The sequence below is a fragment of the Populus alba genome, chromosome 12 (genome assembly GCF_005239225.2).
Source record: "Populus alba chromosome 12, ASM523922v2, whole genome shotgun sequence".
NCBI lineage: Eukaryota > Viridiplantae > Streptophyta > Magnoliopsida > Malpighiales > Salicaceae > Populus > Populus alba.
Window position 1 is genome coordinate 12,608,051 of NC_133295.1, and position 23,751 is coordinate 12,631,801.

The 23,751-nt window shown below is 30.5% G+C and overlaps 3 protein-coding genes and 1 long non-coding RNA gene across 4 annotated transcripts; 2 read left to right on the forward strand and 2 right to left on the reverse strand.

The window, feature by feature from the left end:
• The first annotated feature begins 251 nt into the window (after positions 1-251).
• Positions 252-1,112, forward strand: LOC140956224 (uncharacterized). Its single transcript, XR_012171390.1, has 2 exons — positions 252-850; positions 883-1,112. It is a non-coding gene; the product is annotated as an uncharacterized lncRNA (long non-coding RNA).
• LOC118044864 (large ribosomal subunit protein eL34) lies at positions 878-2,517 on the reverse strand. The gene is made up of 4 exons (XM_035053340.2): positions 2,348-2,517; positions 2,152-2,231; positions 1,226-1,335; positions 878-1,136 (listed from the first exon to the last, which is right to left on the reverse strand). Exons 1-4 carry the CDS (start codon positions 2,424-2,426, stop codon positions 1,043-1,045), a joined length of 363 nt encoding a protein of 120 aa, XP_034909231.1. The 5' UTR covers positions 2,427-2,517; the 3' UTR covers positions 878-1,042.
• A 5,492-nt stretch (positions 2,518-8,009) lies between these two features.
• LOC118044675 (ethylene-responsive transcription factor ERF114) lies at positions 8,010-10,202 on the forward strand. The gene is made up of 2 exons (XM_035053094.2): positions 8,010-8,612; positions 9,353-10,202. The coding sequence occupies exons 1-2, from the start codon at positions 8,474-8,476 to the stop codon at positions 9,931-9,933; spliced, it is 720 nt and encodes a 239-aa protein (XP_034908985.1). The 5' UTR covers positions 8,010-8,473; the 3' UTR covers positions 9,934-10,202.
• Positions 10,203-19,726: 9,524 nt separating this feature from the next.
• On the reverse strand, positions 19,727-23,119 carry LOC118044881 (mitochondrial import inner membrane translocase subunit PAM16 like 2). The gene is made up of 5 exons (XM_035053363.2): positions 22,996-23,119; positions 22,299-22,367; positions 20,896-20,983; positions 20,626-20,756; positions 19,727-20,124 (listed from the first exon to the last, which is right to left on the reverse strand). Exons 2-5 carry the CDS (start codon positions 22,299-22,301, stop codon positions 20,002-20,004), a joined length of 345 nt encoding a protein of 114 aa, XP_034909254.1. The 5' UTR covers positions 22,302-22,367; positions 22,996-23,119; the 3' UTR covers positions 19,727-20,001.
• Positions 23,120-23,751: the final 632 nt, after the last annotated feature.

The window sequence follows — 23,751 nt, forward strand, 5'->3', positions numbered from 1 at the left end:
TATTTGTGATGGGAGTTTATGATAAAAAAATGTTTGAACATAGGTGATTGATTTGAGCGTTTATATAGTAGTATTCCTTATATAATTTTGGATAAACTTTCTTCTGATTAATGAGTTTGTTTTAGGAGAGATGTAAATTATTTTTCAAAATGTTTCTTGTTTAATAATATATTAAAATAATATATATATTTTTTATTTTTTAAAATTTATTTTTGATAAAAAAAAATTAAACAAAATAATAATTAAAAAAAAAATACACGTTAGACTGCATTTAGTAGGTTATGGAAGGATTATTAAAGTTTCTATTTATTCCATGTAAAATAACTTATTGGGAAAATATTTTATACAAAATTTCAGAAAATATCGTAGTTTTCATTCTTAAAAACAACTGTAAGCTATTTTTTATTGTTTTAAGTTCGTATTTTTTAATTATAAACTATTTTAAATTGATTAATTGCTGAGGAATTGACGCGCAGGAACCAACTGGCGCATAATGAATGAAGGCCCTAATCATGTGCATAATCTTCAACCCTTCGACCAAAGCTCTTTCCTTTCATCTTTTAATTCCTCCCCACTTTATCAGCTGATCATCCTTATGCTTACACAGGATAACGGATGCATGGCTTCACCCTCCAAAAAATTTAATATATTTAACTGAATTTAAATTTTAAAAATGTTAATGAAAGGTATTGTTAAATTGCTGCAGCAAAAAATGAGATAAGAGATAATGAAAAAACTAAGAGCAGCTAGAAGAATTCATACTTGTTAGAGACCAAGCAGATTCTAGATATCTTATGGCAGGAGGCAAGAACATGGAATGCAAGGAAATTGGCAATCTATCCAAATATAGGCAAAGGAAATTGGCAATCTATCCAAATATAGGCAAAGGAAATCAAATTGACAAAAGGTGAAATGAACACATCCAAGTCATCGGAGAATCAAACACGCTAACAATCAACTCCACATTTGACTGTCATTAATCATAACAAAATTTTGCTCAAACACATCCTCTAACTCAAAAGACTTAACTTCATCATCTCTTTTAGCTCTTTGAGGCCTGTTTTTCCTTTGCCTTCTGAATCTTCAAAACCTTCTTCACAATCTTTTGCTCCTCCACCAAGAAAGCCCGGATAATTCTGTAGAATAAACACGCGAAACCACACTCAAAGCCAGCCTTCATCACTTCCAAAAAACCACAAAACAATATATTATCAGGGTTACATACCTCTCCCTAACAGCACTTCCAGATAAGACTCCGCCATACGCACGGTTCACAGTCCTGCGATTCCTTGACAGTCTAGACCTCTTGTATTCAGCAGGTCTCAAGTGAGGGATCTGCAAAGAAAGAGAAAATTCAATCAGAACCAGTACTATCAGATCACTCTTTGTTAAGAAAAGCAGAGTTCAAAACACTGCGGTTTGCAATCATCGAGTGCTCACTCGCTTGAATCTTTAAAAATAAGTAAGAAATCATGAACCAGACACATATAAATCAGAAACTTATGTCAAATAAGCAACAATATGTAGAAGTTAATACCATTAACAAGATTAAAGAAAAAAATTCTTATAAGACAACCACACAAAGTGTTGTAGATTATCATGCAAACAACAAACATCGCAGAAGTGCATTTAAGCAGGGCTGACTTCAAACCAGCATCAAAACTACAAAATATTGTTCGAATTCACCCTTCTATGGTTTAAAACTTGTAAGATGAGATTGCAGCAACCTGCTTCACCAGATTTCTGGGCGATACCAATCAGCATAACAAAAAAAGAAGTGATCTGTACCTCCTAAACTCTCAGCCAATCACTCCTCCCCTTATACAGGCATTAATCGACCTACCCTTATACAGGCATTAATGGACTTACGGCATGTAAAAAGTTAACGTAATTCAACATGATACAGATTGTTAAGTTTCCAACTATTAACCAAAAAAATTGACGCATCAACTTCAACCATGTCTATAATTTCATCCAGAATCCTTAACAAAAGCTTAAGACAAGCAAATCAAAGGTACACAGGTTTCCATACTAGAAAAATAAAAAAGAACCTTAGGAGTCCAATGTTGTAAGAATGGTGGATTCAGTTTCAAGAAATAACATCCCAGTTAGATGCACAAAAAGAACATTACAGATTAAGAAAAAAATTACCCCTTGAATCCTCTTGCCAGTAACTGGGCACTTGGGTCCGCTAGCCCTCTTCTTGGTGGTTTGGTAAACCAATTTCCCACCTTCAATCCAAAAACAAAACAAAAAATACACCCATTAACCCACCTTGCTACTTTCTTTAGCATAAACAAAAGAAAAAAAAAAAACATTTTTTTTATGAAAAGGAAGTGTTACTGACCAGGGGTTTTGACCACACGGTGTTGGTTAGATTTTGTGGCGTAGCTGTGACGCTTCCGGTAAGTCAGACGCTGCACCATTTTCAGATCACCAGCTCTTCAGTCTCTGTGTGGTGTATGGTGGGCAGACAAAGGAGAGGAGGCTGGGAAAGGAGGTACAGAGAGTTTATAGCTGGGGTTTTCTTCGAAACCCTAATGCCAAACGTCCCCGCTTGATGCAATTCTGGGTAGGCCTAAAATCACTGGTCCAAGTCCAATAACAACAATGCGGAAGTCAGGTAGACTGGGTTTTAGTCTGGTGTTTCAGGCCCAATTCCTGGTTCAATATCATATGACACTTTGTATTCCTATGTTTAAAGGATCAAACCTTCATTAGTAGGAACAATTCGGGAGAAAAATATATGCATATATTTTAATATATAGTTCGGGTGTTGCAGCAAATTAAGATACTGTGAACTCCCTGGTCCAAAAGAAATATTTCTGTTGGAACTTTTTTTCTTTTAAAAAAAACAAAAAATTACTCCAGCATCTTATAAAACTGGTCAAAATTATATTTATCTATTAACTTTGAAAAATTACATTTCACTACTAATTAGCTTATTTATTTTTACATTTTAAAAGTGTTTTTTTAAAAAAAATTTAATTTTTTTTATTTTTTTATTAACTACAAATTAATTTTTCTTTTTACTATTTTCAAATCATTTTGATGTGCTAATGTCAAAAATAATTTTTTTTTAAAAAAAAATCATTACCATACATTTTAACACAAAAATTTATATCATAACATTCAAGTCTCCAAAACTAAATTTCACCCACCAATGTTTTCCAATCGCCATCACAACAAGAAATCACACCTAACACACCGCCAAGTTTCATCCATAGTCACTCTAAAAAATTATATCCACAACACCCGTTCTTCTTATAAAGTTTTATCATGTTTATGTGGTGAATAAATTAATATCCACAGCACACAAAGAAGAAAAATCTGACAATTCCTATGATCAGCCAATTAAACCACACGCAAAACAAAAATCATGAGACCAACTTGCAAATTATTAATACCAAGAATATAATATTGAAAGTTCTTGATAAAAAAAACTGTGGGTATTGGGCCGTCATAGAGACTGAAAGCATGCACTTAGATCAGGTTGAAAATACTGCTTACGAATTTTGTGGTCCAAAACGACATCCTCTTGAGTTTGGTCTAAATGTTATCCAAGACCACGTGTTAATGCCTTCTATTGTCAATTAAAGAGGTATTTTTCAATTTTCTATCTCCCTCGGCTGATGTTTCGCTATCAGAGCCAAGCTGACCCTTTTTTACTACACGGATTATATATTTCGGTGTGTAATATATCTCATTATATATTTTAAATTTAAATTATCAGATTTTAAAAAACACGAATAATATTGATACGCTTTAAATATTAAAAAAGGCTTAAATAAGCTAATTAATAATGTCCTGAAATGATTTCATTTTAAACAAAATTGGAAATAACTCTAGTGCGAAATATTTATCACTCCATCAACATATATTAAATCATGCCCACAAATTGAATATTGCATTAAAGTCAACATGATTAATCTTATTTGAAAAAACAAAAATAATATATAAAAATAAAAATGAATAACACATCAATTTTAATTATAATTATCAAATTTAATTAGATGGGTTAAATTAATAATTCAAAATATAATCCGAGCCATGTTTGATGTTGAATCGCTTGAGGAATTAACTTGATTAAATTTAGATAACCTTGTTAAAACCCTATTGATACACTATTAATATTTTTTATATCCACATGGTAAGTTTTATAACTACATATTAATACATAATTATCAAAATATATAGAATACAAACTCTTAAGCATTTTCAGGGTATTAGAGCTATTCCAGCGTCAATAACTTCTTTTTTTTTGAGCCATACAAAAAATGAAAAGAAAAACTTTCTTTTATTTTTTGGAATTATTATATGCATGTAAATATAATGTGAAATTGGATTAGATTTCCACTTGTTACTCGATTTTTAATAATTAGTGTGCCTTAATCATTGACTTACTATTTTTGAGAAATAGACAATCTGACGTATGAGCTTGCATCATAGCGCTACCGTGACTGCTATAAAAATTTGGGTGATGAAATCACTATGTCATTCCCATATAATTAATTATACAGTATCTATCGAATTTTTTTTTTCTCATGGATGTTACGTAGCAGTTTTAAAAAATTATTTTTATTCAGTTATATTACAATTAAAATAGATATTTATATAAAAAAACAACTTCATCATTCATTTCGGTAGATAACATGTTGTTAACTTGTTCAAAATCCAGATATCTTTGGTGGGTTCTAGTTTTTGAATCTTAAAAACTTGTTTTCAGGGTGGTTTCACCCATAAACACCTAAAAAAAATCTCAAGAAACTTGTTTGGTTTCAATAATCTTAGTTAAATTAATAATATGATTAAATATAATAAATAAAACAAGCAAAAAAAAAAAGTAAATAACTATAAAAAATGAATTACCAATATTATACTTAAAAGGAAAAAAAAAAAAAAAAGTTAGTTAGAAACTCAATATCGCTCCGCCAAAGACAATGCCCCACCATCAACAAGAGCTCATAGAGATGGTTCTAATGCCACTACTAAATGTTGCATGAAGACAACAAAAGAGACTACATACGCTTTTAGAGTAATGACCCAGAAAACAAAATAAATAAAATATAATAAAATCAGCATTCAATTCATTTATTTTAACTCAAAAACAAATTTATTTTTTAAAAAGCTAAATTTAATAAATAATGACAAATAATAATACTCAAGATAACCCAAGTTATTTTCTATATTAGTGAAAAATCGTATAGAATGCAAGGAAAAAAAATAACAAAGCTCAATCTCCATTAAATAAATGTTGAATGATGAAATTAAAAAAAATATAAGTTTTAAAAAAACCCAACCTGTGAAATCCTATACCTTGACTTAATCAATAAGTTCAATTCCCAACCAATTTAATATTAAAAGATGAAACTTGAAAAATAATATCAATTTAAAAAAATTATCAAAGTAAAAAAAATAACAATTAAAAAAATAAGGATCAAATATGATACGAAAAAAATAAAGAAGAATAAAATCATAAAAAAAAAAAAATATTATCTCAAATAAAAAAAAATAACATAAAAAATAGGGGCCAATATAATAGATAAAAAAAATGAAGGAGGTTCAAATTGAAAAAGAATTTTAATTTTATAAGTTATTTTAAATAAAATATATAGTAATCAAAATAACAAAGATCAAATTTGAAGGAAAAACAAGTTAAAAAGCTATTTTGAAAATTTGAAGAGTCAGATGTAGAAATCGAGAAGAAAAGAGAAAAGAAATGGAAAAAAAGCCATTGATACCAAATCAAAGGTTAGTAAGTCACGCGTGCTATTTAGGGACGGAGGTGCCACTGAGACGATTCTAATGCCATTGCGGAATGCAGTGTTTGGTCATCGGGAGATGTCTCATGCGCGGGCATTGCCCACTCGCTGCTGTGTTCCTTGCATGTGCCAACTAAATTTTTTTTAAAAAAATTAGATTTCATATTTATTAAAATACCAAAATGCTCCTCAATCAAATTGATTATAACCAAATAATCATAGTGAAAATGCAAAAATGCCCCTGGGTGTTAGTTAATTTTTTTCCTTTTATAATTAAGGATGATTTAGTTATTTTGATGTGTTTTTTAAAAGTGAAAATAAATAAAATCCCTTAGACACCAGTTAAATATTTTTTTATTTTTAAGGGCAAGTTAATAATTTTGTTATGCTTCATAAATATAAAAAAACTGAGTTGTTTCTTATCAATTTAATAATAATTAATGGACTTTATATGAATGTCGTTGTAACATTATTCAACACAATGTATAGAGGAAAAACAAAGGGTTTACATATCTTAAAATTATAAAGAAATCTTAATTTGATAAATTCTGAATGTGAATAGCTCGCAGAATCTGTTTAAATAGTAAACTAAAGTGCTGCCATAGCTAACTAAAACTTAAATCAAATAGAATTTTGATAAAAATAGAAAAATATTTTTTTTAAAAAGAAAACAGCTAGTAATTAATTCCGAGTCTAATTCCCGACTCAGCTAATCTTATACGAGAACAAGCCTTACGAACATGCTCAAATTGTTTTAACCCTGTATCTAACAATCGGATCAAGAACTTAAGCACGTTTCTGTTAGAAAGGTTGCTTGATTTATTCAAACTCATTCTTGAACTTGATCTTATCTGTCTGATCTATGCACTTGTAATAAAAACATCTAAAACAAAAATCACACAATACATGACCCACATCAAGTGTTCATCAAGTTATCATATAGAATGCTATATATATCATGATATATACATTATACAACCTATTTGTATGTTGATTTGCCTGCTTATAAAATATTCGACATTTTTTCTTACATGGCAAATTAATGGAATGTTGATTTATATATTTACTACCACATCAATAAGTCCACTGGCTTACTTCATCATCGTATTTATATCTTAATTTATATTCATTAAGATAATTATCAGAGATTAATTTAACTGGTCAAATTTTTTTAGATTTATTTTTTAGAAGTCACTAATTCGAATCTCATAAACTTCATGGTCACTAAATACTTATATAATCGTTAATTTTAAAATTTGTAGGATTAGTTGAGGTACACGTAAACTAACCCGAAGACTCATATTAATCTAAAAAAATATAAAAAATTGTCAAGGTGCGGTGCAGCAATGTTTCTTCTTTTTCTAAGGTGTAGCAGTGTGTTTCGTTGGGAAATTAAAGAGAGCATCATGTTTCAATTAATTGAAAAACTGTTTTTTCTCAATTATTTAATACTTATTTGACTTTGTATTGACAAAAAAAATCTCACATTAACGTATGGTTGATATATTTCTCGTGAAATTCTTTAATTAAGATTTTAATTATATTAATTTCAAAACTTGTAAAATTAGTCAAGATGCATGCAAATTAATCCAAATATTCATATTAATAATGATAAAAAATATTAATTAACTAACATCAAACTTTCTCACTCGTGAGTTGCTAGCATTTTTCTTTTAATTATCATCAAATATTTTAAAAATTATATATATATATATATAAATCATTAATTTTATTCATAAAAAATAGTTAATAAATTTAAAAATTCATAATCATTCACTAACCTAGGTGAAATTATAATGCAATCTTAACCGATAAATACAAATTAATATTGATATGAATCTCACCGACATGATAGATCATATATTATTCCTATCCTTAGAGGTGTACGTACACTCAAATATATAAAGATTTGATTCTCTCTTGATTTATAAAAGAAGGATTTTATTTTAATCTCATTGCATCACAGTTTTAAACAAATTGGCATCACAATAACTAATAAGTAGCGCCTTTTCCACACATAATAATAGCAATATTATGAATGATAAAAAAAAAAAAAAAAAAAAGCGAGCGAGCACCTTTTATATTTCATTTTTCTAGTTTAATAAATTAAAGTCATTTAAAATGTGAAAGGATCTCGATCCCCATTTATCTCTTGATACATCTTAGCAACTTTATACTTAAAAGTCCGAAGCAGATACCTTCCTTTGCACATACATACGTTCAGCTGTTTTTAATAATAAAAAAAAATGTTATGTTAAAAGGAGAGAGAGAGAGAGAGAGAGAGAGAGAGAGAGAGAGAGATTATTGGACAACCAGCTGTTTCTTCTGGACTGACTCCTGTTCACACAAAGCCACGCCAAAGATGTATAAAAAACCCTAGAGCTGAGGTCTTCCTTCTTCCCATTCTTGTTTTCTTACTTAATTTCTGGCTTTTCTTGGCATCTTTCCGATCTTAATACCAGTCCCTCTTATGCTCCCTGTCTTGACTTGACACCCCCAAAAATGCAACGAGGATAGCTTCTAGCAACAAATTTGTCGCTCTCATTAATTTATTGCTTCATGCTTTAGCAGAAAAAACATATAACAAGGTATTATCAATAGCTCACAAAGTGGATCGAAGACATGGGAAGAGGCCCCTTCCATCCGATGAACCGGAGGAGAAAGAGGAAGATCACACCTTCCCTGTCTACTCAGCTCGATCTCAACAAGACATGGATGTGATGGTTTCAGCTCTAGCTCAAGTAATTGGAAGCAGCCACAATAACTCAGCTCAAGTGCATGAAAATCCATTGACCTCAACACAATCGAGCACAGAAAATGATCAAACCCAACCAGCTGTTCAAGACCAAGGTATATATCATGCACATATATAATAATTTTTGGAAATTCCCCAAATTCTTTCTTTCCTATCCAAAATCTCCAGGTAACAATATATATATATGGATCATGATCACTTGTTAATTAGGACTTTGGGGGTAGGATATATATTTGTTTGCTGATTGCATGTCTTTCAAATTCTTCATGAATTTTTTTTTATTATTTTTTTTCTCTTAAAGGTAAAAATCTTCCAGGAATGGATGAATGAAGAAACTCGACGCTAAATTGTGACCCTTCTATGAAGCTATACAAACAAACAAAAATGAATTGAACTATATAAAATTCAAATTCCTACACATCAGACCAAAAATGAGTTTTCGACAAGGCATTTTTAAGGTTAAAATCACTTTTAGCATTTAATGATGAACCTTTACAATAATGCATGGATCCTATATATATATATAATAGTTAAGCAATGAAGAGATCATATACTTCCAATTTTTCTGTTCATCATGACATGAGTGCAATAATCATTGTGTTTTCTTCTAAGAAAACCATTTGAAAGTGCTGTTACGTATACCCTTTACCCCACTAATATTTTACCTTTTGTTCTATCAATTTTCTAGCTATTTCCATGCTTCGGGCTTTTTAACACTTTAAATCAGTCTTTTAGCTAGCAAGTATGACTTTATTTTATTCGAATGAAACTAATTATTTATACGTTATTTCATGAATACTAACCTGGAAACAAAAACATGTTTTTGCTGGTGAAGGGAATGCAAGGAGACGACATTATAGAGGAGTTAGGCAAAGGCCTTGGGGAAAGTTTGCGGCTGAGATCCGAGATCCGAAGAAGGCAGCTCGAGTGTGGCTAGGCACTTTCGAAACGGCTGAGGCTGCCGCCCTTGCTTACGATGAAGCAGCTCTTAGGTTCAAAGGAAGCAAGGCTAAGCTCAACTTTCCTGAAAGGGTTCCATCTGGCGGGACCGAATTAGGTTTCTTTACTAGAGGTCAAGATTTGCATACGGTTACTGAACCTGTCCCTAATCACATTATGGCTCCTCTAGATCGTTCCCAACGAGCACTGGAAGCATATAATCCAAATAATTTCCAATATCCACAATTTCTTGGAACCACATCAGGCTATGGCTTAAGCCATGTCATGCCGTCAGCAGTTTCATTTGGTGGAGAAACATTTCTTTCACCGACTTCCTCCAGTGCATCTTCTAATTCGTGGCCGATATCTTCTCAACAGCAGCAGCAGCAAGAGGAACTTTTAAGATTATCAATGCAGTTTGGAAGTTCTTACAACTCTCGTTATGATCCTTCTAAATACAAAGACGAGGGGCTCTGATTAATCAAGTATCATGATCAAAGAGAGCAAGTTAATTAGGAAAGATCAGTGAGAGCTGAATTTCTAGTTATGATGTTGGAAAGATCGGTGAGAGCTGAATTCCTAGTTATGATGTTGGTGTTTCTTTTTCACTTGCTGTTTTTTTTTACCTTTTCTTTTCTTCTTGTCTTAATTACTTTCCTTGTTGAGCTTATAATATAATTTTCCACAATCCCATCTAGGGTGATCAAGAAATGTTGTTTAATAAATTTTGTTTGCATCTTCGCTCCTGGATAATCTCTCCGTGCAATTGATTCAGTTCCATATGTATATATGCACATCAAATTGCAATAACCTCTAGCTTTATTTTAGATTCGAATTTATGAAAATTGTATTAGAGTTTATGGAGATTATGTAAATACTGAGAATAAAAACATCGATAGAATTGGTGCAACAAGCCACAAAGAGAGTTGATAAAATTTGCTGCTGATGTATTGATCATCAAGATTTCATGTCGTGAAGCCGAGAGCAGACACGTAAATATACATGACGAATGAATTAACAGCAGCAGCTAGATATTACCTGATCACTGTTAATGTCTCTCTAGCTCGATCTCCGACAGTATATTTGCAGAGGAAAATCTAAGATACACCACTGCAATTCCGTGTCTCCAGCTACTGTACGAAACCTGAGACACGTGGAAGCTGGGAAGGAGGCTGGAGGTGCATGCTTTCATCATGCATATATACGAAGCTAATGCCACTATAAATGAAACAGGATCGATCGATCGCAGGGAAGACCTTGAATAGCAAAGAGAGAAGCAGCCATGCAAACTCGATCGGGATCAGATTTCAAAGAGTACTGATGTAATATACTTGGATATATATTTTTGCAGAGGTTTAATTTGCGGTATGGATATTATCATATAACCATGTGTTCTAATTTTTAATATAAGTGGTTATGGACTATATAGTATACGGTAAGAGACTTAATACATATATAAGTAGCTTGATATGGATCTCTAAATTATCTGTATAACCCCCAGAAAATATATATTGTATACCACTGAAACTTGAGCTATGAGGCAGCACCTAGCGGTTTCAGTTTCAAGTCAGTGGTGTGAAAATCTCCAACTTTTATTTGTCATGGAATTCGGCTGGAGAGTTGACGAAATCTGATGTTCAATGCAAAACAGATGAGAAAAGAACAATTAGGGCTGCCATACGTGTTTTTTGCAATACGCGTTATTTTGTCAGGCGCGCAGCCCTGGAACGTCGAGCTCTCTCGTCCATCGCAGACAAACTCATTCATTTGTTGAAAAAGGAAAAAAAAGAAAAATTCTTGTTCAACTTCATTCTAGTTTTGACTGTTAGAGCCCTGGGGATGGGATAATATACATGTAGGTATCGATCAGAAATGATTCTTTTGCTTAATTTCCTCGGTTTTCTTTTTATTTTTTTTTGTCGGATTTAATACTTTAGAGGTTTTATTTTTTTAGCTTGATTGATTCATTGAACAATTAATCGTGGACTTGATTTCTATAAATGAATCGATTAAATAAATTATGGGAAAACGATTTCTTAAGACTTTTAAAAGAAGAAAGAAACAATGTACGTTGACTTAGGTTCTTTTTTTCTTCTTAGATGAACTACACGAACACGTTCAAATGACAACTACATCTATATCAGGTAATTATTGAGTCGGACGTCTAGTGCTATGATCTAGTCAAATTATCGATTTTTTTATTCAACCAATAGATAAATGGTTAGACCGGTGGCTTGATATGTATATTTTTTTGCATATAAAATATTACAAGAAATGGTGAGTGCAAGATTTAAGAGGATAGATCGGTACCAAGTTTAAGTTACATACGTGGGATGCAAATTAATTATATTTTTTAACCATATATATAATGTTTGATCCATCGACTCAATTACAAGATTTGATGGATTTTGACTTGGTCTCTTGCGTTTTTTGATCATTGGAATCCCCTTAGGATGATTAGAAAACCAATTTCCATTCAAACAATGTTTTATGCGGTATGATTTGGGTTTAATAATCTGATTATTTTTATATTTTAAAAGAATTTTATTAAAAAAAAAAATTGTTATGTTTTCTTGCTTTAAATTAATTTTTTTGTATTTTCTAATCGTTTTGATATGCTATTATTAAAATAAATTTTAAAAAATAAAAAAATATTTTGATTTATTTTCATGTAAAAAATACTTTGAAAAATAATTGTTATTACAATACCAAACAAACTCTGATGACACTAGTATATAATATAAATATGTATAAATATAGATTAATATGAGAAAAGGTAAATTTAATTATAAAAAATGGGACATAATCAAGATTGCTTTAGGATTAAGAACTTATAATTTAGATCCAATTATGATTTTATTTTTAATTTTAGTTGAAATATTAAACAAATTAAATATAACTTCACTTCAACTTTGTTTGAATTAATTGCTTTTACTAGATTTAATTAATTTCTTATACTATCTTATTTTTATTTCATAGGTTTTAATTAATGTCATGGTATGATTGATAAATGATCATATTCTCATATGAGATGCATTAGTTATTATTATTTCTATACTAAATACTATTTATAACAAAAATTAGTATTTCTAAACTAAATATATTCCATATTCATCATAAACCATTAGTGCTGATAATTAAATCTGACATAGAAAAATGAAATTGCCATGCATTCTTTCATGATCATTATATATAATAAGTATAAAGATAATTTAATTTTATATTTGCGAAAAAGAAGACGAAGAAGAAAGAAACATAATTGAAGTGATGGCTATTTTTTATCTTATAAATTTCACGCATTGTATTTTCAATTGATTATATATTATTATTGGTTATAATATTGACTTTTATAGGTACTGCTTTTTATTTATTTTTAAAATTATTTTTTAAGCATGATAAATCATTTGTATTTTTATAAATAAACATGATATTATTACATATTTCTAAACTAAAAATCATTTGTTTTTATACCATAAGATAACAAATTAAAGAAATAATCATCAGAGTGAAAATTGAATTTAATATAGAAAAAATGAAGCATTCATAGATCCTTTCATAATGTAATTATCAAGATAATTTTATTCTAAATACTTAAATTAATTTATAATCACAAAAGAAATATATATACATGATATTGTCTATGTTTCTGTATGACTTCACATATATATTTTTATTTCAATTGATCATATATTATTGCTGGTTATTTTTTAATAAATAAGAGGGATAATGTTTAATACTAAAATTTCAGGGGTCATTAAGCAAGGAAATGAAAACTATTAACATCTCAAAAGACATAATGTTATAACAATGGTTGTTTTTAATCATAATAACAGCATGCTTCTTTTTTTTTTTTTTTTTTTTTGTAATATGAGCAAAAATTTTTTTAATAATTTTTTTTCTTTCATGCTTCAAAGATACAAACAAAAACATATTCTTTCAACAATATCTATAATATTAATTTTAAAGGTTTTTTTTTTTTTTTTGTCAAGATAATATTTTTGTACAACATATATCTCTTTCTCTCTCTCTCTCTCTCTCTCTCTCTATATATATATATATATATATAGTGATCCTAAATTTATTTTTAAGAATTATCATATCCTGTCTCTATAAATATATTGTTGTATCCCTACATGCATTATCCATCTCATATTATCCAAAAAAAATTGAACTCCTTGAAGATGTTATTGTGTCCAAAGACACATATTATTATTCATTATAATAGTATAATTATTATTTTTACCTCTTGATATTTTATTTTTTACCTTTGCTTCAAAGATAAAATAATCTTTTCATCCTGACATAAATATCTTTTGATGATTTTGTGAGGCTATTTTGGTGATTGACTTTTTAATGCATAATACAATTAGTAGTGTTACCCTTAAATAAAATAATCTAATGACTTCTGTACAATGATTTTTTTTTTTTTTTTTTTGCATTTGATAGAACAATATAATTATTACATTACCCTTATCATTTGATTTTTTTAACCTTAATTTCAGGGGCTTGGTTGTAATTTCATCATAGTTTGTTTGTTATTTTTTTTAACCTTCACAGGTATTTTTTTATTTTGTACAAATAAAACAAAAAATTTGCTAACACAAGCCTTGTATACCTCAGCTGCCCTGCTGCCTTTTGGCACCACGTATAGCTGACATTGATGGTTATGATTGTAATTCTGCCATATCATTTTATTTTTCTTGGCATCCTCTTCTATCTAGGTGGCGCGTGTCTGGGGATTCAACTTATTTTAGCATGAAGTTGCTTTTCTTTTTTTTCTTTCTTTTCCCTCTTTCTTTCTCGGATTGCATGCTGGCCATGCAAAAAATTATATCAACCCTTCAATTTATGTTTTTTTTTGATTCAATCTATCTTCTCTTATTTGCAATTATTTTGTTTATATTGATTTTTTATTATTGGATTTTATTTTCAATCTCATTCCTGTTCATTTGATTTTTTTTATTTGTTTTCAATTTTGGTACTTATTATTTTAATTACAATTTATTTTGTTTTGAATTATAGTTTTTATTGATTGATTTGTTTTTTTTTTTTTCAATTCCACCCCTAGGAATTGATTTTTATTTAATTTTTATGTCAGATTTGATCATAATTCTTTTAATTGCTATTTTTTAGTCATTTTCTTAATGTATTTGTTTCTTACAGTTCAATCCCTAAACATTTAATTTTTATGTTAAATTTAGTTTTAATTCTTTTAATTGCTATTTTTTTTCTTTTGCATTGCTTTTTTAACCCCTCAAATTCATCCCTCAATATTTATTTGATTAAGAATCTTGCATCTTTATTTTTTCAGGTTTGTCTTTAATTAATGGAGTCACCCCGTCTCATGACCTGGATAATAAATTTGAAGAATTAGTCTATGTCGAATTCCATTTTTTTTAAAGCATTTTTTGAATATTTTTTGGGCAGTATTGTTTTTGCTTTTCTATTTATAGGGTCAACCCAATTTCATTTTCTATCTCATGTATTTGATTTGTTTACCCAGGTTGATTGACGGGTTCACATGAGGTTTTTTTTTTTTTTTTTTTTTTTTCGGTGACAAGTTTTAAAAATTTATATTTTTAAATTGATTTATAATAAACTTCTTGATAGGACACAGATCTAGAATTTTATAGGTTGTGAGCTTTTTATGATTTTTAATCATGTTTAGGATATTTGTCCGGATTTGCTTTGTTTTTATAGATATTTTTAATTTTATCTCTTATGATTTTTTTTTTTAATTTTTAAAATTTGGTTCTTATTTTTTAATTGATATTTATTTTATTTAAAATTATTTTATATTTTTTTTTCATTAAATTACATCCTCCTTGAATTTTTTCTATCAAATTGTTCTACACACAGAAAACATACATGTACTTTTATCTTAGGAGTCCTAGCCTCTCATGAAGATGTAATTAGGCCTGCATATAGGATTAAGGATAAAGTGAACCCCGACATCAATAATTTATATTCCATTATATACATCTGAACCCACTTTAGTGCAAAGCCTAGATCAGTTCATTGAAACTAGCAGAAAGCTCAGCTGGAACATATAGCTAGGATAAAGGAGGGCATCCTCAACAACCAAGTCACTGTAATGTTCAGTAACATGATTATAGCATTTTACAAAAATCATATATTTTTTAATAAGCAAATATATATATTCAAGTTCTTAAAGATTAAAGGTTGAAGACGCGTAATTTACTAATTATTTCGGCTACACTATCCCCATCACTGCAACTTGCTTTACGGCACCGTTCACTTTAAGAGAGAAGAAAAGGAAAGGGAAAACAACATAAAACCTACGTGTGTCATATGGCTTCTAGGGTTAAAAAGCAACAAAAGAGAAGTGGGGTTAATTAAAGAGAGCTGCAATTGGAATAGAACCTACCCATTCCACCATCCAAATTCTTGTTTTCAATAATTACTTTTATATTTTGTACATCTTAGCTTTAGTGTGTCCTATTGTTGTGGTGTTTTCAATAAAAGCTGTAATTAGTGCTTGTGCTTTCCACTTAAAATTATTATAAATTTTTCCAGTTTTTTTATTATTATTCTAGCATGTTAAAACTATAAAGAAAAAACATTAATTTTTTTTTTAAATTTAATATATATTTTTTTAAGTGAAACACATTTTAAAAACCTATTAAAAAACTAAAATTACTACCGTTTCAAACACTCAAAACACTCCTTGATATTAAGCTTGCATCTTTGAATCTCAGTACTTGAAACATTAAAATGGTTGAATATTTGATTCAAAGACTTGGATTTCAGATTTCCCATAAAAAATGATTGATTTGAAAATTATCTTCTTAAAGATTGGAGTTATAAATTTTTTTGATATGATATGAAATTAAGGAATAAAGCGGGCTACTTTTCATAAACAACGATAACAAATTTTATTTTAAAAAACAACAAAATCAAAAATATCGGCTCTAATCCTATTTTGTGTCACGAATAAGATCAGGAATCTAAAGGATCCAAATCCTTCAAATGGCTGCTGGCTGGGCCCAATTCTAACACAACGATCAATTCTTACAAGAAGACGATCCATTGTAAACAAATACCTGTAATAATATACATGATCCAGATCTATGTTTGAGCGTGTAAGATTGAGCTTGCTGATGAAAACTAACAGAACTAAGCGCTACACTCCTCCAGAGGTCAAACAATAGAATGGGAATGGAAGAAGCCTGAATCCAAGAGATGAGAGCAGCTCCCTCTACCTTTTTCTGGAGAGAGACAGGCTCACAAAAAGAGTCAAAAGCTCAAGATGTTCACTAGACAAGTGGAAGAACACTAAACGCAGCCGTGACACTCCCTCCCAGTCCCCACGTACTCAGAAACCGACGGTGGGGCGGTGGTGGAGTAAGAGTAAACTTGTGGGTTCAATAATTCGCATCCCTAACTTCGGCTGCTTCCGCGCTTTTGTCGGTTTTCCATGTCAATGTTTTCGGCTCTCACCTTGTCGTAATAAGGAACCTTTTACTTGACTCGTGGTTTTGTCCCCTTTCACATATTCTTTGCTCCTTTTCTCCATAGGAATCCAAGTTTTAGCTTCAAGCTAAATACTTCTTTATTGAACTTTGAAGGTGCTAAAGTCGACAAACTCATGGCTTAGTTTCTTCTTTATGCTTCTAGAATCTGAGCATGGGAGTTTATGCTTGTGACTGACATAAGAGGTGCTTTGATATGATCTCCGAGTTAATTTATTGATACTTTCTTTGCTAATAAATGAGTTTTGGACTTTTGAAAAAATTATCTATAGACCAACCCACCTTCTAATAGTAGAAAAGAACCCTTGCTGTAAACGAGTAATGATGCTTTATTTAATGGTGCCTGTATTTAAAAAATAAATAAATTTCTTTTGTAAAAAATTTAAAAAAAATTAAATATTTTAAATCGTTTTAATACGTTAATATTAAAAATATTTTTTTAAAAAAAATATTATTTTAATATATTTTAATATAAAAAATATTTTATAAAACAAGCACACTCCCACGAACACCAACTTAACTTTACGAGGAAAAAAAATCTACATGTTCTTACTTACGAATTACGTCTGCATATCGGAAATTCAAAAAGGCTAATATTCAAACAATTTTTTTAAAAAGTTTTATATTGACTAATAAAAATAATTTTACCGAGACCAGTACTTATGTTGAACCTTATACAGAATACTTAAATCAAATAAGCGTGTTCCAATTTCAATACATGAATAGGATTTTTATAGCATATCTGTGCTCATATGCACTGATATCAAAACCAATATTTATATTTTATTTATTATTTAACGAGTATGAAATTTAAATATTTACATATGTGTTTTCAAAACCAATTCAATACATGTATTTGTGTTTTTAATTTTATTTAATAATACCTATTATTTATTATTTGATAGATAAAAATTATGTATATATATACATTCAAGGACTGGGACTCTTACCATTCAAAAAATTGGGAATCTATTTGAGGGAGTCATTCGTCGTGGGTGGGCACCGTCGTTACAGGAGTCAACGAAAGTCCATTCAGAATTGAAAGCAAAGCTCAATCTAACAGAATCATCCCAGGGTTGATTTCCAATTCTAGTTAGAGTAACCAGACGTGGTTTTTGATGAAGCATGGTGCGGGGTCCAAACCTCTAAGCTACGTATAGTAAGTCTTTATTTGTTTTCATGCTTTAAAAATATTTTTAAAAAAATTTAAATATTTTTTATATTTCTTGCTTTAAAATATTTTTTTTTGTGATTTTTATTATTTTAATGGACTGATATTAAAAATAAAAAAAATATTATTTCAATATATTTTTAAACAAAAAATAATTTGAAAAGCAACTACTATTATAATATCAAACAGACTACAAGGATACTATAAACTAATTTCTCAAGAATAACTTAGTCTCCACTACAATGGCATTGCATAGAATTTTAGATAAATTATTGAATTATATATATTTTATGAATTGGTTGGAATTAGCTAAGAATGCTATCAATTATGCTTGACAATTGCTTGCAATAAAGCATGAATGAAGTAGAATTTTGATGAGTTATGCATTTGCCGTTGAATTGTGGATGGGTTGCCGAATTTGATATTTTCCTTCAATTATTTGAATTTTCTATGAATTTATGTTTAATTTTATACAATTGAGAGTGGAAATATCAATTAGGTTTAATATCATGAATTATATTGGATTTTGGTGAATAATGTATTGAGTTAAATTTGAGGAATTATGTTTAAATTTTTTATGAATTTTGACGATTAGGATTAGGGTTGATTTAATTCAATTTAATTAAAATTATGTTCAATTGATTGAAATCAATTTTTTTTTTTTTTTATAGAATGTCTAATAATATCTTTATGCTATATCATTACAATGGTAAAATTATTCCTGACATGAACATTGGTATCATCTAGTCATGGACCTGGACGAAATTATAGTAATATTGTAGTTGATGTATTTTAGAGGTGTCAAGTTGATGAATATGAATATTATCTTGTATTGAATGTATGTGATGATAATTTTAAAACAATAATAAAATTTTTCACATAAAATGGATTGAATATAATGATATTTTATGTTAACAATCAACCAAACAAATTCTGTGTATCTCAACTTCAGAATCTTAGTTTTGTGTTCCGTTTCATAACAGAAACATTATTTAAATATCATGTTTTAGAACTATAACAACATCAAATTGTGCTAATTCACCAAAACATATTATTTTCTATGCTAATAGCCCAAAATAGCCACTTGTTATAGAAAGAGAGATGCGGACTTGCAGAGGGTGAATGGCACTGGAAGCTGCCTAAACTGACCAAATTCGTTCTATCCTACTTTAAATTGACCGAAGTCCGATCTATTTGTCTCGACATCAGCTGTCTGGTCCCAAGGGCTGACACACAAGTCAATGCTTGGTGTCCTGATTTCCAAACATAATTTTCGATTGTCAAGACATAAAGCTCAATCTCTAAATAAGGTCATTTATGAGCGAAGGCCATGAAACAGAAATAACAGGGACACCTACAGCGTGTGATCTCCGTCCGTCCCAAACTAGTTCCAAATCCAGATAACGCCTGGGAACTTTTCCAATGCCTCTGGTAGAAAATAAGGCATTGCCTCGATTGGATACCAGTCATTTTCTGCTGCAGCACAAATTAACCTGTTGTTATCCAGTCAAAAACGCAGCTGTTCTGATGCTGAAATCGTTACAGAAAGACGGCAAAAGACCAGTCACCTTTGGCTTTTCACCGGAGGCATTGGAGAAGCTACCTATAATCAAAATACAAAAGTATCCTTTCCAATTAAAAGAAACCCACACACCCCAACTGATGTATTAATGTCCACAAGAATTTAATCCACTGATGAGATTACATTAAGGTTATGACACTGACAATTGGTGTACTATTGGATCACTACCTATTTGATCTAGAGTAACTCAAGGAGGTCAAAACGGGCTTCATAGCTGATAATTCTATGAAATCAAAGTAGAGTTTCTGGAGGATGCATCAACACATTGATGAACATTCAAGATCAGACCTCTAAAGAAATCATACATTTCCCTCAGCTTTCTTTTGATATACTTCTTCAAGGCATTCTTTAGCTCTATGAACCTTCGACTGGAGATAAAAGCTACCGTTTTTGGCATTATTCTCAAACAGTTTGTCATATTTCTACAAGCAAGCAACAATTGACATATTGTTAGGAATCCATGAGAGATCTAATACTATAACAAAAAGTCAAAGTACAGTTTGATCTAAATAATAATTCCTAATATTTCATGTCTTCGTGGAGAACCCAGTGTGATCCCTAACTTGTATGCTAATTCTGTAATTTTCACTAATCCATGCGAATTTCAGAACATAAAATTTAAGAAGAGCTAATCTCCTATGATGCTTGTTTATATTTCATGGAGAATAGGTTCCATGCAACATGTAAAAGCTAAAAATAAGATATACATAACAGAATGCTTCATTTTTTACCATCTTAGATGTTTCATTTAAATGGATTTGCATTTCTCATAAAAGAAAATGCGATAAGGAACAAAGGTATTGAAATAGGATTTCTAATTTGCTAGAAAACATATTGTTCTGAAATAATAACTACTTATAGTGTTATAGTTAATGGCATTATTTTCCACCACGGACATACATTACTAGGGATTGAAGACATACCTGCAAGATCTCCTCCCATGTTGAATGCTCAGTGATGCCTAGAATTTGCCTGGCTTCTGGTTCAGATATCATTTTACTTCCTCTTCTAATATTCTGCACTGTTTCGTGGGCAACACCAGATTTTGAAGCATCTGCAATTGGTAACAGAAGTTGTGAACCAGATATTGAAGAAGGCTAAATACAAAATGAATATAACTAAAAGTGAGGCTTTCTGGATTGGTGACCCAATGTTAGGATCTCCAAGTGCTGAATTTGGAAAGAAAACCATACTTGCAAGTGCCTGACGGTACGCTTGAGCAAATGCCCTCACCATAATTCCAGATCCCATGACAAGCAAATTAGCAAGCAGCCTTGCAGCCTGAACAAACAAATAAAAGCATGTTAGCTACATAATCATTTATCTTCAATAATCCCTTTCTCACTTTCACTTGAGGTGTGCTGGGTCCAAAGATCCATGCCATTCCGAATTGTCTAATGGACCACATGGTGAACTCTACTACTGATCTCCACACAAATAGCATATAACATTGGCTGACAAGAATAATAAACCAGCAACCAGTCTTACTGTGCCCATCTAGGCCTTTAGCATTATCCAAAATTTAGATTGAACATGTATCGGTTAAATAGCATAATCAAAACAAATCATCTATTGGGTTCTGCAAAAGACTATTAAATTGAAGCATTGTGAACCTGTCTTATCTGATTGTACGGTCTAAAATACCTCCATGATGTGAAAATACAACAAGCACAAAAGGCAAGATGGGCAATATTAACCTAGCAGATAAACTGCATACACCAATCAAAAACTAGTTATTACGTCATTACTAAGATGAGATTGTCAAGGGAATTGAGGCCTTCATTTTCATCTAAAGATATCTGGTGCCTACAATTCTAGTCAAGCAAAACATTTAGCAACAGATAACATAGATTCACTCTTAAAGCATCTATATTTTTCAAGTTATGTTGAAAATGCCATGTAAATTACCAAGAAGTTTCCGTAAGGGAACCCACTACCTCTCACCAAATAAAACCCATGAAAAACAAAAGGCACTATTTCCACCCTTATTTTTCTATAAGAGATGCACTTAGTTAGCACATAGGCATTGAAAACATGGTTTCCAAAGTGGCTCGCTATGAGACCAAACAACTCTATGACACTTCTAGTCAAGCAAAACATTTAGCAACATATCACATAGATTCACTCTTAAAGCATCTATATTTTTCAAGTTAAGTTGAAAATGCCATGTAAATTACCAAGAAGTTTCCATAAGGGAACCTACTACCTCTCACCAAATAAAGCCCGTGCATAAAAATGGCACTATTCCCCCTTTATTTTTTTAAAAGAGATGCACTTAGCAAGCAAATAGGCATTGACAACATAGTTTCCAAAGTGGCTCACTATGAGACCAAACAACTCCATGACACCCGCACCCCTGATACTAGACAATGGATTTGGCTAGGCCACTTTAGGAAGCAGCAGCCATGGTGCTCAAAATAAGCTCTTGTCAGCAACAAGTCATTCAATTGCTTATCAACAGGGTAATACCACAACAAAACTATCTACAGTCAAGGATGGACAGGAGAAAAAAAAAACATATATTTGTCAGGAGATGTAATGTGATGCATGAAAGAAGATTAAAAAAAAAAGAATAACATGATCAAAGAAAACATACCATCGCTTGAGGAGATGTATAATTCCAGAACAGCAGGCCCTGGAAAGATTAGTTAAGAATTCAACAAACCTACAATGTCATAGCAAGCTGTTCAGACACAGATGTATTTCCAACGTAATTGAAAAAACAAAACAAAGAAACCTAAAAAATTATAAAGAAAACAAACATTTTTCCAAAGAAGATATATATTTAATTATCAGAAGAAAAAAAGATGAAGAGAAATTAATAATGCAGCTACGCAATAGCTTTCATCAATCACCTTCAATCTACAATAAATTACATACATCATCAACAAACTTGAAAAAAAAATTTCAAAATTTGACAGATCAAGTCATTTCTTTCTAAACTAAAACTCAAATTTACCAACTATTTTCCAAAGTTAAAGAGTTTGTATGCAAAACTGACAATGCAGCACAAAATATCTCCCTTTACACTGCTATGCACATAATTATATATATAAAAAAAATCCTTCAATACCATTGAAAAATAAAAAGAGAGACAAAACCCATCAAGATATTGTTAAGATTACTTTTCTTACAGAGAAAACCAATTCTAAAAGAAGCTAAACTAATCCAGGCGGCATTCAACATTATTATTCATAAACAAGCTTTGAATTGATAACGTCAGAACTGATTGAGACAACACAGTTTATCAGCAATAAAAAAGTTAGATCAAAAGAAGCAGAAAATCTTCTTACAGGAGAAAATTTGAAGCTGTGAGAAAGCAGGTTGTCGTTTGAGGTTGTTTCTTGCTGAAGGGGAAGTAAAATGTTAGGGTCTTGAGTTTTAACAAAACCAAATGTTTCCATCGCTGGAAAAAGGTCCGGGCTTCCACCCTACCAATATGGCGGTTACTTACCGAGCCCACTAGAAGGTACAGATTTGGGTTATTGGGCTTGAACTTTAGGGTTCGAGAGAAGATGCTTAAGAAAAGAGCAAACCTCCCAATTAGTCCTGAATTTATCCATTAATAGGTATCTAGGTCTCCAAGCTATAATTTTCTCAAATGGATCCTTAAATTACTAGATTTTCTTCCATTAAGTTTATATTTTTCTTATAAGTTGTATGCATCATGCAATAAAAAAGTACCATTTGGAGGAACGCTTGGTGTTATTCATTAAGAAAAATGAAAAAAACTTAGAATTATGTGATACTTTATGGATTCATACTAGAACTCTTTTTGTTTTTTTTTTTAATATATATAATAGAAAGAGGGCCCACGAAACCACAACAAAACTATATGGAGGATTCTTTGAAAAATTCTATGAAATACAAAAACTTTCAATCCAAGTTCAAAAATGATTTATATAGACCGACCACCATTTTCCTAAGCAATAACTTAATCGGACTTCATAACAATAACAAAAATCTCCCTTCCATCTCCATCATTGATTATGAGCCTTTTAATCAGTTGAAAATCCACCTGATGTTCAATTTTTCGAGCTCTAAGATTC

Excerpts from the sequence above, each read along its gene's own strand:
- LOC118044864 (XM_035053340.2), bottom strand. The coding sequence starts at position 2,426 with ATGGTGCAGCGTCTGACTTACCGGAAGCGTCACAGCTACGCCACAAAA. Across the intron at positions 2,232-2,347 it reads CCGTGTGGTCAAAACCCCTG|GTGGGAAATTGGTTTACCAA; the intron begins GTCAGTAACACT and ends TTTGGATTGAAG. Across the intron at positions 1,336-2,151 it reads CTGGCAAGAGGATTCAAGGG|ATCCCTCACTTGAGACCTGC; the intron begins GTAATTTTTTTC and ends CTTTCTTTGCAG.
- LOC118044675 (XM_035053094.2), top strand. The coding sequence starts at position 8,474 with ATGGATGTGATGGTTTCAGCTCTAGCTCAAGTAATTGGAAGCAGCCAC. Across the intron at positions 8,613-9,352 it reads ACCAGCTGTTCAAGACCAAG|GGAATGCAAGGAGACGACAT; the intron begins GTATATATCATG and ends TTGCTGGTGAAG.
- LOC118044881 (XM_035053363.2), bottom strand. Across the intron at positions 20,757-20,895 it reads GTACCGTCAGGCACTTGCAA|ATGCTTCAAAATCTGGTGTT; the intron begins GTATGGTTTTCT and ends TACCAATTGCAG. Across the intron at positions 20,125-20,625 it reads CATGGGAGGAGATCTTGCAG|AAATATGACAAACTGTTTGA; the intron begins GTATGTCTTCAA and ends GCTTGCTTGTAG.